This window comes from Thermobia domestica, chromosome 11 (genome assembly GCF_964235325.1).
Source record: "Thermobia domestica chromosome 11, izTheDome1.hap1.1, whole genome shotgun sequence".
NCBI lineage: Eukaryota > Metazoa > Arthropoda > Insecta > Zygentoma > Lepismatidae > Thermobia > Thermobia domestica.
In genome coordinates this window covers 158,868,599-158,884,629 of record NC_137464.1, presented here as the reverse complement: position 1 = coordinate 158,884,629, position 16,031 = coordinate 158,868,599, and the positions used below count along the sequence as shown (strand labels likewise).

Here is a 16,031-nt window from a genome sequence, read left to right as displayed (position 1 = left end):
TAATATTTACTTTCCTCTTATCAACGGTAAAGAGTTATGTATAACTTCCTATCATGTATTTATTTTTAAATAAACACATACATTTATGGCTATATACAATTAATTCGGTGTATATACTAAAATGGAGTAAGTCAGAAGTAAACACTGAAAAATATTTTTAGCCAGGATTTTGCTATAAATACTCCACTTGCGCCGGGAGTTAAAAGATGGTAGTAGCACAATTCTTGCAACATAACACAATTGTCAATTGGCATGACTTTTTAAAGACGATAACAATCGATTTTTTGGCAATTACATTTAAAAAAAAATAATAAGAATGAGAACATTAAACCTAATTCACAAATTATGGGGCAGTTCTGTGTTCCGAACAATTTTGCCGGGACGCTGGCACACGACCTTATAATAAGGCAACAACTCGTAAAATATGAGTCGTACACGAACGCTACAGATTTATCATACATAGTTTTCAGAACATCTATTGAATTTCCAGCCATGCTTCTAGGCTAATCCCATTACCGCCCATGGTTCACATCCACTAGTAGATTAATAAAGTTTAAGGCTCAAGGTCACCACAAACTTTTATTATCTTACCTAGATGCAACATATCGTTTCGACTTACGTTCTTTTGTTTTATCGTTTGATAAATTTTCAGCGGATTATAGCTCCGAAATGGTGCATATCCACATCTACATTGGTCTATTTTTTTTTTTTCTGGTTTTCACAGGAAGGAGTCATTTCTCTAAGTTTGTCTGTGTTGTTTCTGAAACACCCGATATATTTAATATTGTCACTAATTTACGGATCACTGTTATCCCCTCATATCCTTCCAATTGTTACTTCATGTACGCCTTATACCAAGAGTATATATAAATTACGTTTTGGATGTAAAAGCTGTTTATATGTATTGCATTTTAGTAATAATAATACCATGATTAGGAAAGAATTATATTCAATTTAAAAATAAATTGTATTATTTCACGCAAATTACACATAGATGCTTGTTTTGTAATAACAATGAATATTTTGTAAGTAGCTGCACTTATGTATAACAACTTCCAGTCTAATGAGTGCAAAATATAACCTAATTATCCTTATGCTGAGTTATATATTTTATCTTTAGGGTCCCATCGCTGCAAATATGATAACAACGGGTTTAAAGAATGGAGCTTGGGTAGTCTTGCAAAATTGTCACCTTGCTGTTAGTTGGATGCCTGCTCTTGAGAAAATCTGTGAAGAAGTAATAATACCTGAAAACACTAATGAGAAGTTTCGATTGTGGCTGACAAGTTACCCGTCGAATGCATTTCCTGTCTCAATCCTACAAAATGGTAACATAACAGTTTTGTTTACTTTTAATTTTATGTATCTTGATTTTTTTGTATGTTTATGATTCTCGTGCCACTAGATAAAAGAGTAATGCAATTCGCACACTTTCCATTTATGTCTTTTACAAACTAACTTTTTAATTCAATATTATCAGCGTATAACGGGAAAAAAATGTTGAATTCTAAACCACATATCAATCGATTGAACATACTGAGCCGAACAAAATGATATGTATAAGTGTAAACCTATACGTAGTTTTTGATAAAACGGAGAAAAATGTATTTCTTTGTAAACCTTAAAAATTGATGTAGTACGAAGTGAAACTGACACCGAAATATACCTGCATTAAACTCCTAATTATGGCAGTAGTAAGACGACAGTACATAATATGGTTAATTCGATATAGCTTAAAATTACCATTAATTCTCAAATTTTAATTTTTGTTTAACTAAAATATTGTACAAAGATAAGATATATATATATCAAGCGGTAAATCACATCGAGTTGAACGAAGTAACATACTTAAGATTAAACTCTCATGAGCAGTTTTCAAAAATAAAATAAAAAGAAAGAAGTTAACTTTCATGGCACTAAAATGTATGTTTGTTACCAATTTGTACCAAAATATATGGTTAACTAGCAGATTGTATCTATTGTTGTTAGTCTTTTCCTAATGTTGACAAAAGTATTACAGTAGAAGTATAACAATTTCATCAATACTCGTATTAAATGTGCCGGTTTGGTCTCTAAATTCATCTACGTAAATCACTAAGTCAATTGACAGTGTAGTGGATGTGGAGACTAGTATGATTTTGTAAAATATATTTTGTATATATATTTATGTAAATATGTATTTGTGTAATGTGTTTTTCGTCTTGATAGTTCGGTAATGTATCAGTTTTGTAGCTTATAGTGTATTCTTCATAGGCGGGCGATAGGTCACCTATTGCAAGAATGCCTGAAAGTCTGCGTATATCGGAGACTTGTCCTCCCCAAGAAAAATCTGAAATAACACTAGTTAGTTGACTATGGCTTTGTAAAATATATTTGTATATATTTATGTAAAATATGTATTTGTATAATGTGTTTTTCGTCTTGATAGTTCGGTAGTATTATCAGTTTGGTAGCTTATAATGTATGGTTCATGGGCGGGCAATAGATCACCTATTATGTGAAAGCATGAAAATCTCATATGTGAGAGTTGTCCTCCCCAAGAAAAATCTGAAATGACGCTACTCAGTTGACTATCCATCAGAACAGAATAAAAACTTGATCTCTTTGATATGTAAACTTCTGTCATCTGATGCGATATTTAAGAAACAGACGAGTGTACTCTTCACTCTGAAGTCTGATAATGCAGCATTTAATACTTTCACTTCTTTCTTTCTTTTTGTCGATTAGATCATATACAGTGCGAAACGATCTGTATATAGCAAACACACGAATTATATGTGACGTACGCACATATTTTCTGAAACTTCCTAATATCGTCAGCCACAGTTTGCCTCAAACTATGCATACATCTGTATTTTCAGAGAAAATGCTTTGTTACATGGAGGGGGATTTTTACAAGTGAATAACGAGTTTTGGTCTTATTAGGGATCAAATGGATTCCTTTGTCATTGTTTTCGGCGCAGTCCGAAGCACTCGTTCGTGATCTTGCAGTAAGGGTGGGGGTGGGGTGATTAGAACTCAAGAAACCTGTCTGTGTAGCTCAGAACCTCGCTGTCACTTCACTGTTCCCAAACGCAGGACATGATTTAAATAGGTTTCAAATGGACGAAAGTTATTTTTTTAATTTTCGCACTCTATTATTACTTTAGTGAGAAAAGTAAAAACAAACATAAAGTATGAATAATAACGAACTCCTGAACGAATTTCGAAATGTTGAAAATACCCTCCGTAATACTTTCGAAACAAACTGCTATGTTATTATATAGGGAAGTTCTATCGCAGGACTTGCAGTGTATGTAAAAATAAGTAAATAATAATAATAAAAAAGAAAAGCCATTGACAAAGATGAAAGTTTCCATTGAAAGTTTCGCTATTATATACTTAGGCCCATTCATGAGTTTTAAGTTAATAGTTATAATGCTGTGTCCATTTAGTTCCTTTAGCAGTTTCTCTTTTATCTCTTAATTTTTCATTTGCTTGAACAGAAACCTACGAGTTATCGGTAAACTATTTATAAGAACATAAATTGTACTGTCAGTAAGTATTTCTTTGTATTTGCTAGGTATAAAGATGACAAATGAAGCACCGAAAGGACTTAGAAATAATCTTCTTCGTTCCTATTTGAACGACCCACTATCGAATGTACAATTTTTCAATGGTTGTGAGAAAATAGAAGAATGGAGACGTCTGCTCTTTGGACTTTGCTTCTTTCATGCTGTGGTTCAAGAGCGGAGAAAATTCGGACCACTTGGTTGGAATATTCCCTATGAATTCAATGAGTCCGATCTCAGAATAAGTGTTATGCAACTCCAGGTAAGTTTCTTTTTTTAATATAATATATTAATTTGTGGATGATATAATATAATGATACTGGAATCTCACATAGCAATGGCGGAAAGATTATGAGAATATACAGCAGTCTGTATTCTAATCACTGGACTCGTGCTTATGACGTCAAGAACTCATCCTATTCCAGAATATATTGCTCTCGTTTAGAAATTGCGTATCCTTCAAAAATGGTCCTAGGATGGAAGAAAGAAAAAAAAAACAGTTAGGGCAAACAAGTCTGAAGAATATAGAGAATGAAGATAGGTTTCATACTAGCACTTACATAATGTCAGCTAGATTCTTTAGAATACATGGAACAAATCTTATCAATGTGCAATACATGAACTCCATATCAATTAGCTACTGCTGATAGCTTCTGATAACGTTATTGCCTCATATTTTGCAGTTCTCTAAAAGTGTCTAAGGTCATGTTTGTCTGAGAAAAATTTAATGAATAACTCCAGATACAGGTTACCAAACAAGTACGCGTACCTTTAGAAGATAGAGGAGTAGAAGGACAAAACACTGGTTCTTTACTATAAACCAAGTTAAAAACTTAAGACGAAGTAGATTCCACAACGACTGCCAACACATACCATCAATAAATTTTCATGGCAATAACACGTAGGCAAAGTAAGCAAAATATTAATCCAGGGTTTACATATAATACGAACTAAAATTCTAATATTTAATATATAATCTAATGTCTCTAAACTATGCCATTTTCTATTCTCATTAAATACTAATATCTTCGTCATAAATTCAGAATATTCAAACCACAAAAACGTGCAATAAGAGTCATCACAAATTCAGCGAAACGCACGAGAGTAAGCAATTATTTGCATAATTGAATACAGGACAGTTGTTTCATTGATTCTTAGTACTTTAAATTACATGGGATCACTTCGATGATATTAAAGAAACTCAGATATTGACAGTTATCATATATTTGAAAATGAAAATCTGTATACTGTGTTTCACCGAATGTAGAAAGCCACATATTTATAAGGATATAAAATTATAAATTGACTGCTTAGCTTAAACGTTTTTAGCGTGGAAGACTTGAGTTTGATTCCCGGCGGGACCTCATGTAGTTCAAATCACTCGTTAAGTTATAAGTTCCCGTCTTATATAGCTGAAAGAGACGCTAAATTTCAGTTCAATACAAATTGTAAAATGGAATATATAAAGGATAATCAGAAAAATGAGTTCTTTGATTATTCTAGTGCGCAAACTACTATAAAATAAAACGTTCTGTACAGTACAGGAGCTCATTATGCAACTTCAAGTATAGTTAAATTATCTCTTAGATATATTAGATAGTAATTTAAAATATACATGGTAATTAAAGTATATTATTATTATTATTATTATTATTATTATTATTATTATTATTATTATTATTATTATTATTATTATTATTATATGTTTTCAAAATTACATCTTTCATGAGCTGTTTAAATTGTTGTATTTCCTTTGAGTTCTGTATTTGTTTTAAGCATTAATATGATTTGCTTGTTACACGTGAGCGCAATTAGGCGTTTGGAACAACATTCCGTAGTTGTCAATGAAGACATTGATATGGGGATGAAAACACTACTTCTTCGAACATGCAGTATCAGATGAATAGATTAAAATAGCATAAATATTAAACAGTGGAGTTTATGTTTTGCTGAGAGAGCCCGTATGTACAGCTCACAGATCACGAGAAGAGAACCCTAAAACAAGGGAAGTGAGGAAAGATCAACGACACGATCAAATCCATTTTCGGTTTGTGAGGTGTGGTCTATACTTAGATGTCGTCTGCTACTCCGGGTAAAGTGATCTGTGTGCTATTCCGTGGTGTCATTTGAAACGCGCGTTGTGCTTTGTGTTTCGTGCTTAGTTTCATTGTGTTTTTCGAATTAGTGTGTTTTTAATATTAGAATATAGATGCCTTCCATTTCAACTCAGGCAAAAAAATATAAAATTGTACCATCACCATCTCAGATATTGTTGAAACTTTTTTTATAGCAACTAGACATGTTTTTAAGAGACCCATATTTTTTTGTTTTGTCGAAAAAAATTTTCCCGCCAAGTAATGGGCCATCAAAGACGGGGAGTACAATTTATGAATTGTAGAAGACATGGAAAATGGTCAACTTCGGAGCCTCACCATTCGGCTATGGAGACAGGTAGAGTTATAATTCTTGTTGTGGTATGTACATAGGGATATAAATAAACTATATTTTATTATAGTTTGGTTTGCGCATGCCTATCTTTTTGTACATAAATTAACAAATGAACGTCAATTTATCTGAAAAGTCGAAGTTTGCGAATTTTTTTCGAGCACTTCCGGTTCGAATTTTAAGGTTCTGTTTTCGCGGTTGGTAAGACCTGGATACCCGCTTTCCGAAAAAAATTTTGTATCGCTTCTGTGTGCAACCGTTTTGTCGCAAAAAATTCGAGAAATTGTAAAATTTTCAAAAATCGCCATTTTTGGGCGCCATTTTCTCGAAAACACCATCTTTTAAAATTCTGAAATTTTGTCAGATGGTTGAACTTTACATGAATAATAAACACACCAAATACCATTCTCGACCAATGCTTCATGAATTAACTGCAGCCTTTTAAAGTTAGCGAAGTTTCGTTAACTTTGATGTCACAGTTAGCAACACTGGGAACAATAAAAGTGCAATAATTTGATGATGTTTGTGGTTCACATTCATTAAATGAAGAATAAAAGGTTTTCTTGATTGTGTTTTTCATTATTTTGATCAAGAAGGCTCTCTGAAATAGTAAAATGAGCCTTCTCCTACTCCTCCGTTTTCTTAAACCGAAATAATTTGAGGTGGAAATTACGATTACGAAACGCACAAATTTCAAGTTCACTTACTTAAAATGGTCTTTGGAAACAAAATGTCACTGTTTATTATTATTATTATTATTATTATTATTATTATTATTATTATTATTATTATTATTATTATTATTATTAATTACATGGACCAATCATTTGCTTGGTTGGTGTCTTCTTCGCTAATAGCATGTAACCGTGCAGGTGCTCCAATAGGTGTTGGTTCACTCACAACTCGTCCAGGAGTGGATCTAGGGGGAAGAAACTTTATTTTACATATAAATAAAACCGATCTTAGAGTTTGGAGCTCTTAAAAGTACCTCTAAGTAGCAGTATTACCCCCAGAAGTCAGTCCTGGATCCGCCTCTGCATAGCACATTGTCGATAGTCACAAATGCTGAAGTTCTGTGTGGAAGCATAAACAGCACTTCAACTTCACGTAATTCATGATTTATTCATAATATTTTTGCTACGCAGCACTGGTTATCATACATATATGTATGTAACAAAAGTTCCTTTTTGCAAATTTCTTAAATCTACACTTTGAATTGCAGAAGTTCGATTTTGGGGGAAAGCATGAAGTTAGTTCATGGTGACCCGTTACTGCCATAAAAACTTCGCCATTTTCCGAAAGCCAAAGATGACTTCGTTGAATACCAGTTACTGGTCGCATACTTTCCCTTTTTTTCTTCCGGAAGTCGTCGAGTTCAGTTCCAGGCAACAAAACGAGAGTAATACCCGGAGTTTGTACTTGCACTATACTCACGAATTCTTCTGCGGTTTTAGTGAGGGCGCAGTGGTTCAGTGGTAGAGCGTTCACCTCCGGTACTTGGGGTCCCTGGTTCGATTCCAGCTCACGCCGTGTGGGCTTTGTGGTGGACAAACACCGTGCTCGTGGGTTTTCTCAGGGTTATCCCGTTTCCTCCCACTCTGCATTCCACCATTTCATTCATTTCTCATAATCACCATCTTAGCCTAACCTGCATAAACGTGGGACGTAAAACAAAGATTTCATTTCATTTTTTTCTCCTGCGATTTTAATACTGTGTATCTGTTTTTGCTTACGGTTATGCCGCGTTGCCACAATCTTTACACTTCCCCCTCCTCAATACCGTCGCAGAGACCCTTGCATGGCCGGTTTCACTGCAAAACCACTGCTTTATCGGACCTGTCTGCATGTCGAACATCTGAAAGCGATTTTTAAAGTCGGATGCAGCACCATCATAAATCACTGACACGGTTTGGGAAATTGTAGACACTTACTTCCACGTATGAGAACCTTTTTCTATAACCTATATTTTCGCTTTTCTTCGAGTATTTTTAGAATCTTGTCTATGGCTATGAGTACATGAGCCGAATCGTGTGTTTTATCGTCGTTTATTACAACAAAACTGTCAGTTGTTTCATATTCCGGTGATAACTCTGAATTTCACTTTGCAGAATAACAGTCCAGTTTTCAGCGAAGTCCACATGAAGTAAAGTAGGATTTGTATCTTGAAATTTTATACGGTGCTTTTCGGTAGCAATTAATTCTCTTTGGATTTTCTTGATGTAGTCGTGAATTACATTTCTTACAGTTAAACCAGCAATCTACGATACGAAAACAGAAAATGGCACAGTTTTTTTTAACGAGATTATTGTTTTCCCATATGACATACGTAACACTTTCATTGTCATCAGGATCAATGATTAAAGATTCCATACTTATTCCTTCCACTCCGGGACATTCACCACATTCTTGAAGAAGACAGTTGTCATTTTCTATGGATCATACTACTAAAGGAAATAGGTCACTCATGACAGCTTGAATACAGGCTGAACCTTTGATTTGTAGTAACGCAGTAGCAGCTAACTTACAATTTGCACAATACACACACACACATACACATTTCCCTCGCAGGTTGCGGACTGACACACTTTAGTCGAATACTGTAAAATTCCGAGTGACCCATTCTTATGTTGCGATTGTTCTGTTTAAAAAGTCAGTAAATTTCTTTGGAACGCGTAAGAAAACGTTTCATTTTTTTTTTTTTTTCACTTTTTGTCCTTTTTCGATCACTGTAATGACATCGCACTTAATTGAGACTTTGTCTGGAGCATTCCAAATCATCACTGATGTAATAGTTCAGCCCTTTTGTAGATCATCAGAATTTATTGGATTTCAAGTAAACTTAAAATTTGTGTGTTTCGTAATCGTAATTTCCACCTCAGATTATTTCGGTTTAAGGAAACTGAGGAGTAGGAGAAGGCTCATTTTACTATTTCAGAGAGCCTTCTTGATCAAAATAATGAAAAAAACAGCAAAAGAAAACCTTTTATTCTTCATTTAATAAATGTGAACCACAAACATCATCAAATTATAGCACTTTTATTGTTCCCAGTGTTGCTAACTGTGACATCAAAGTTAACGAAACTTTGCTAACTTTAAAAGGCTGCAGTTAATTCATGAAGCATTGGTCGAGAATGGTATTTGGTGTGTTTATTATTCATGTAAAGTTCAACCATCTGACAAAATTTCAGAATTTTAAAAGATGGTGTTTTCGAGAAAATGGCGCCCAAAAATGGCGATTTTTGAAAATTTTACAATTTCTCGAATTTTTTGCGACAAAACGGTTGCACACAGAAGCGATACAAAATTTTTCTCGGAAAGCGGGTAACCAGGTCTTACCAACCGCGAAAACAGAACCTTAAAATTCGAACCGGAAGTGCTCGAAAAAAATTCGCAAACTTCGACTTTTCAGATAAATTGACGTTCATTTGTTAATTTATGTACAAAAAGATAGGCATGCGCAAACCAAACTATAATAAAATATAGTTTATTTATATCCCTATGTACATACCACAACAAGAATTATAACTCTACCTGTCTCCATAGCCGAATGGTGAGGCTCCGAAGTTGACCATTTTCCATGTCTTCTACAATTCATAAATTGTACTCCCCGTCTTTGATGGCCCATTACTTGGCGGGAAAATTTTTTTCGACAAAACAAAAAAATATGGGTCTCTTAAAAACATGTCTAGTTGCTGTAAAAAAAGTTTCAACAATATCTGAGATGGTGATGGTACATGCTCTGCCTGAATTGAAATGGAAGGCACCTATACTGTGTTTTAGTGTAATTGCGAACTCTAGGAAGAAAGGCGCGACTATTCATAGTGATTCTCAAGAAATAATAAGCAATATTGTTGAATTCTGTGACCGCGAATCAAGAGAGAAACAGTGTTTAGCACCTCTTGGTCAAGGCACAAAACGTGCTTCCAGAGCTACGGGTATGTCTGAATCAACTATAAAAAGAATTTGCAAGGAGTCTCTTACACGGAAAGTACATTCTCCGACACAAAATTGATTTCTCCTGGTAAACACAGGAAAAACCCCGATCACAAAAATGTCATTGTCGACGATTTTCATTTGTGTGCTATAAGAAATGATGTGAATGAAATGTACGTGTCAGATCATATTGTACAATCATGTGCTAAGCTTTTAACTGTAGTACGGCAAAAAATATATTTCTCTTGGAAAATAGACTCACTGCGCAAGGTATTGAGACAGTGTGGTTTCATTTGGAAGAGATGTAACAATAGGAGAAAAGTGTTGATTGAAAGACCAGATATTGTAACGTGGAGGAGTAAGTATTTAAGAGCTGTTAAGAGATATCGGGGAGAAAATCGCGCTCTGATATATCTTGATGAAACTAGAGTCGACCGCAGCATTACAACAAAGAAGTGTTGGCAGTCAAATGATGTCGTAGGGGTCCATGCGAATGCTAGTTCTGTATATCGATTCATAGTTGTGCATGCGGGAAGCATTAATGGATTTGTGCCGAACGCGTGTCTTATATATAAGGCAGGTAGTAAAGGTGATTATCACGGTCAAATGAATGGTGAGAATTTCCAGAAGTGGGTTAGAGAAAAACTTATTCCAAATATTCCTCCTCGGTCTGTCATAGTAATGGATAACGCTCCTTACCATTCAATAGAAGCAAAAAAAGTTCCTTCGGGCTATAGCTTGAAAACCGATATGCTTTCCTGGCTAAAATTCCAACAAATTAACTGTAATGAAACCATGAGGAAGGCGAAATTAAACGCTATAATTCAAGCCAACAAACCTCGTGAGAAAACGTATCGTGTGGACAAATTACTTGAAGAACATGGCCACACAGTGCTTCGTCTTCCCCCGTACTCGTGTGATTTGAACCCGATAGAACTTTCGTGGGCCAAAGTGAAAAAATATATACGTGATCATAACACGACAGGGTCACTTTCATTCACAGCACTCCAGGAACTTACCTCAATTACAATATTATCATGCACTTCAGAAGATTGGAAGGGTTTCTGTCAACATGTCGAAAAGATAGATAAACAGTATTGGGAGCGGGACGGCTTGATAGAAAATGAGGTAGAAAAAATTTTGATTTCGTTAGGAGGAACAGAAGATAGCAACAGTGAGCCGTCAGGGTGCCTTTGAGGATGAAACAGATAATGACAGTGACGAATTGGCACAACCATTATCACAGTAAAGGAAAAGTACCCTATTCATTTCGTTTTAGCTCTAATTTTTGTTATACTAGCTACAGTGTCAGGCATTGCAAGGATATTCCTTGATAAAACATGAAGGTGGACGTTAGGGATACGCACAAGACAGGATTTTGAGGCTGTCTCGACTCAAAATATATCGTGAAAGCGATGTCTCGTCTCAAAAAGTAAATATGTTTATATTGGAAGCACTCTGTCTCGACTCGAATTTTTTGACGAAAATTCTGTCTCGTCTCGTCTCGAGCGAAACCCTAGTGGACGTTACTTAAACGGAATCACAGGTATCACTATTCATCTCAGCAATTCCGAAAAAAAAACTGTGGAATCGACAGTATCATCGGTCGTTTTCGGTTTTTGTACGCATATCTCCCTCCCTCCCTCGCCCTAGGGGTGTTAAATTCGCAGTAGTTCTCTCTAGAGTATAAGTAATATTTGTAACAAATTTGATTGGAATTGCTCGAAACCTATGCTGGCATATGCATACACACACACACACACACACACACACACATATATATATATATATATATATATATATATATATATATATATATATACAGCCGGGGATACATCTTATGATCAACGGGGGGCTAGACTGTATCTAGTCTTCAAATTGTCCAGTGAAGGGTAAAATCAAGTGCCATTTATGCCGTGTAAATTTTGAGGTAAAGAGGGGTCGTACTATAGCCTCTATAGTCTCCCTTGGATCCGTCCATATGTATAATATACTTATGTACGATATATCAATCACTTATATTTGTAAAATACATATTTAAATACACAACTTGTACGTTGCGCGCGAGAAAAGGAATGTATTAATTAGATGGCATGAGAACTCGCATAGGAAACGACTTGCCGAAACCCCCGTGCGGAAAGTGGGCAAGTCCATACCTACGTCACACTACTTCTTTTAGGGTTCTTCTCGTGATCTGTGAGCTGTATATACAGTATATATATATTTCAGCAAAGTGTTGCACTCGACGAGCATCGACATTGTTTTAGTATCATTGAATTCATTGCCGCACATCAGAATGACAACTGAAGAAATTCATTTGAAAACATCTGAATGTGAATTTAAATATCAGCTCGAAATCTTGAATCCAAGTGTATATGAGCCTGATTTTCATCTTTGGCAAATAGACTCGGATCTGGCCATTATTCTGTAAGAAATAAGAAAAGAAACTTCTTAGATCGACAGTTGAAATACGTATGCATATTCCTTACATTTTGCATAGATTGACAGTTGAAATATGCATATTGTTTTACGTTGTGCCTAGAGTTACATAACATCTCAGATACAAAAAAAGCAAGAAAGAAAAATCAAGAATAAGAAAAAGAAAACAAACTTTGCTTATAGTGTAAATATAGTGAAAAATGTTTAATATGTAGTATATTTCTTATCTACTTTAAAGTGCGTTATTCAATAATTGCCTTGTATAATATTTCCATGTTTGTTTAAATAATATGAGAGTCATAGCAAAACATTAATGCTGCCTGTTCATCGAGTTGACTGGCACGTGGACAGGAATTCGCTTTACATGAATGCAAGTAGATTGGTCTTGTCACTACTGGCACAACATTCGCTACTTTGTGTATTTCAGTCGCAAGAATCATAGTTGATTGACATTGTACCAAATCCGTCTTTCAACGACGGTGACAACTCGGATCAAAATCCTTTGCCGATTACTTACCCTACGAGAGAACCTCACACTTCAAGTTGATTCTTTGTTTGTAGAAAGTAAACCATGGGCCACATACATATCTTATTTTTCCACCTTATCTCTTGCAGCTGGACGCCAAACTACAATAAAGTAATACAAATATTGTCTTTCGGCTATCATACAAAAAAATTGCGGCAGTCCAACTTCTATGGTCTGCATCAACTCATCTAAAAATGCCCGAGATGGAAATTCACGTGTTTGATTTCTCCACATGCAAGCTTTCATAAAGCAGCGACAGCTAATGTATTCATAGTCGTGTCCAGTCTAAATGTTATTCTAATATCTTCATCTGCAAGTGTGCAGAAGAATTCAATTTGAACTGTTTCAAGGATAAAAATCAACTTCATTTATTGTTTTCCTGTTTACTTGATAACCCATTGCTAAGGACTAACTCGCTCATGATCAGCTTTTCCGTTTAGTTTCTCTTTCGTTCTATTATTTCTTATAAAAAAAAATCAATCACAAGGATATATATATATATATATATATATATATATATATATATATATATATATATATTTTAGTAAGACTATTCATGGTTTTGGATGAATTGTTTTAACAAAAGAGACACTGACCAAAGCTTGAAACTTTACTTTATTTTAAATTATAATTTGTAACTGTTTCGGATATCTAGCATATCCTTCTTCAGACACTATCGAAATTAATGACAATACAGACATATATATAGATTATAACAACATTTATAGATATGTCTGTATTGTCATTAATTTCGATAGTGTCTGAAGAAGGATATGCTAGATATCCGAAACAGTTACAAATTATAATTTAAAATAAAGTAAAGTTTTAAGCTTTCGTCAGTGTCTCTTTTGTTAAAATATATAATTTGATATAAATATCAAAATATATATATAGTATAAAAGATAGTATATCAAAATACACAGTATTTATATTTTATATACAAATATAAAATATATTTTTATATCGTGCATGATTTAAAAAAATATCGTGCGCGATCGACGAAACTCGTCCGATCTTGACCAAAATTGTTATGGTGATAGAACTTCACAAGTTAGCACACATATGAAATATAGTGTACATGAATTTGGTTCTTGAGTTATTGTCCATGAAAATTGGGGTTGGGCTTAATGAAAGGATATTATACAATATTATATATCCGGTGTTCTAAAAATGGTGCCCACGAACGACAGAGTGCTATTTTTCAGGTCAAAATAAAGCGAAAATCCTATATAATAGTATATGCTTCAGGACCTTCTTCAGCCGCCATAGGCAATCAAAATTTTTTACTGTGTCGTAACGTCGCAGATTAACCTGGAACCATTAGCATTGCTCGACGAATCCATCAGAAAGTTATATCAATTATTACGCTAGTAAGAGATGCTAGTGTCAATGTCTATCGACTTTAACTGTCAACTGGAAAGAATCGATGTAACTATTTGATAGATTGATAAATCTTCTCTGATGTTATTTGTGTGCGACGTTGCCACGTAGTACAATTCGCGTCTCCAGACGAGGACCTGAAAAAGTTCGCTTTATTTTCATTTGCAGAATAGTGCTCTGTAGTCTGTGGGCGCCATATTTAGAACACCCGATATATATATACACCTAGGTATATATATATATATATATATATATATATAGGGTGTTTCAAAACAACACCGACAACGTTTGGGAGGTGATTCCTGACACCAAGTTAAGACGAAAAGTATAGACCAACCTGGGTGCACAAATGCTTCCTTTCGGAGTTATAGCCTGCCGAAAACATGAAAAAAATGAAGTTCAAAGATCCATAGCTCCAAAACTATGGGGCCTACCGCAATCGGGTCAAGACTTCACTTAGGAACTAATATGTGCTCTATCCAAAAATACATGTTTCAAAATCCTAAGGTACTCATGGAACAATTTTTATTAAGGCAGTTTGGCTACGGGCATATAATCTGAAGTACTCATCAACTACTTCTATAAAAATTTTTGCGGAAGTACCGCATTATTCTGACACATGGATATTTGGATAGGGCACATAGTAGTTCCTAAATAAAGTCTTGACCCGACTCCGCTAGGTCTCATGGTATTGGAGCTATGGACCTTTGAAGTTCATTTTTTCATGTTTTCGACAGCCTATAACTCCGAAAAGAAGCATTTGTGCGGGGAACGGACAGAATGGCAGGCGGACAAAATGGCAGGGGACATAATGGCAGGAGGACAAAATGGCAGAGGACGAAATGGCAGGCGGACGAAATGGCAGGGGACAAAATGGCAGGCGGACGAAATGGCAGAGGACGAAATGGCAGGAGGACAGAATGGCAGGAAGTTAATTTGAATTGTCGGGTTTTAAACTATTTTGTTTCTTGCTTGATAAATGAAGATTCCAACATAAATTTTAGATTTATTTATTATGCTCCAAAATTCGAACTGCTAATAATATTTCAATTCTAATTAAAAACCTACACCTTACTATTGCAAGCTTTCTATTCATACCAGCAGTGTCTTAATGAAAGAAATTAGTTTTAGTCGTTTTCTTTTTTATATATATTATTTAGGATCTTTCCGGGTATTACTGGAAGGAAGCAGCTTTTATCTTTATTTCTCATTGTGATCTGTATATGCTCAAGTGAAGACAAAAGTTATTTGCAAAACATTTTAAGTAACAAGCAAAAAAAAAAAAAAAAAAAAAAAAAAGGAAAATACATACATCCTCTATATTAACTTGCGAATAAACTAACCTCGGTATTGTACAAAGGATCAGATACTTTCTGTGGCAAAGAAAACGAATTAAAATTGATCGATTCGACTCGTTCCGAAGTTTTTTACGAGAGGATATGTAGGATGTGTACTCTTTATTTTCTGGTGACTGTCTCTAGTATTTTTAAGTCTATAAAATATGCATAGGGACAAATTCAAGGGAAACTCGGGGCAAAAATCATCGGAGGAAACAAATTGAAGAGTACTCACAAGAAATACTAGAACTTTCGGTAGACATAGGATCTCCCGTTTTCAAAATATAAGATATGACTAATTGTATATATGTCATATGGTTAATTGTATATATATCATATGCAATTTGATAAAGTAATAGTATGAACACAAGAAAGAGCATTTATCAACGTTTAAAGATACGTACTTTATTAATAAATATT

The 16,031-nt window shown here is 34.6% G+C and overlaps 1 protein-coding gene across 3 annotated transcripts in view; it reads left to right on the top strand.

Moving 5' to 3' along the window:
• The window catches only part of Dnah3 (dynein heavy chain 3, axonemal), a 567,072-nt gene that overhangs the window by 482,581 nt on the left and 68,460 nt on the right, over positions 1 to 16,031 (top strand). For all 3 annotated transcript variants that reach the window (XM_081731270.1, XM_081731268.1, XM_081731267.1), the window contains exons 60-61: positions 1,121 to 1,328; positions 3,563 to 3,813. In XM_081731270.1, the coding sequence (XP_081587396.1) occupies positions 1,121 to 1,328; positions 3,563 to 3,813 (459 nt within the window). The remainder of the gene's footprint in view (positions 1 to 1,120; positions 1,329 to 3,562; positions 3,814 to 16,031) is intronic.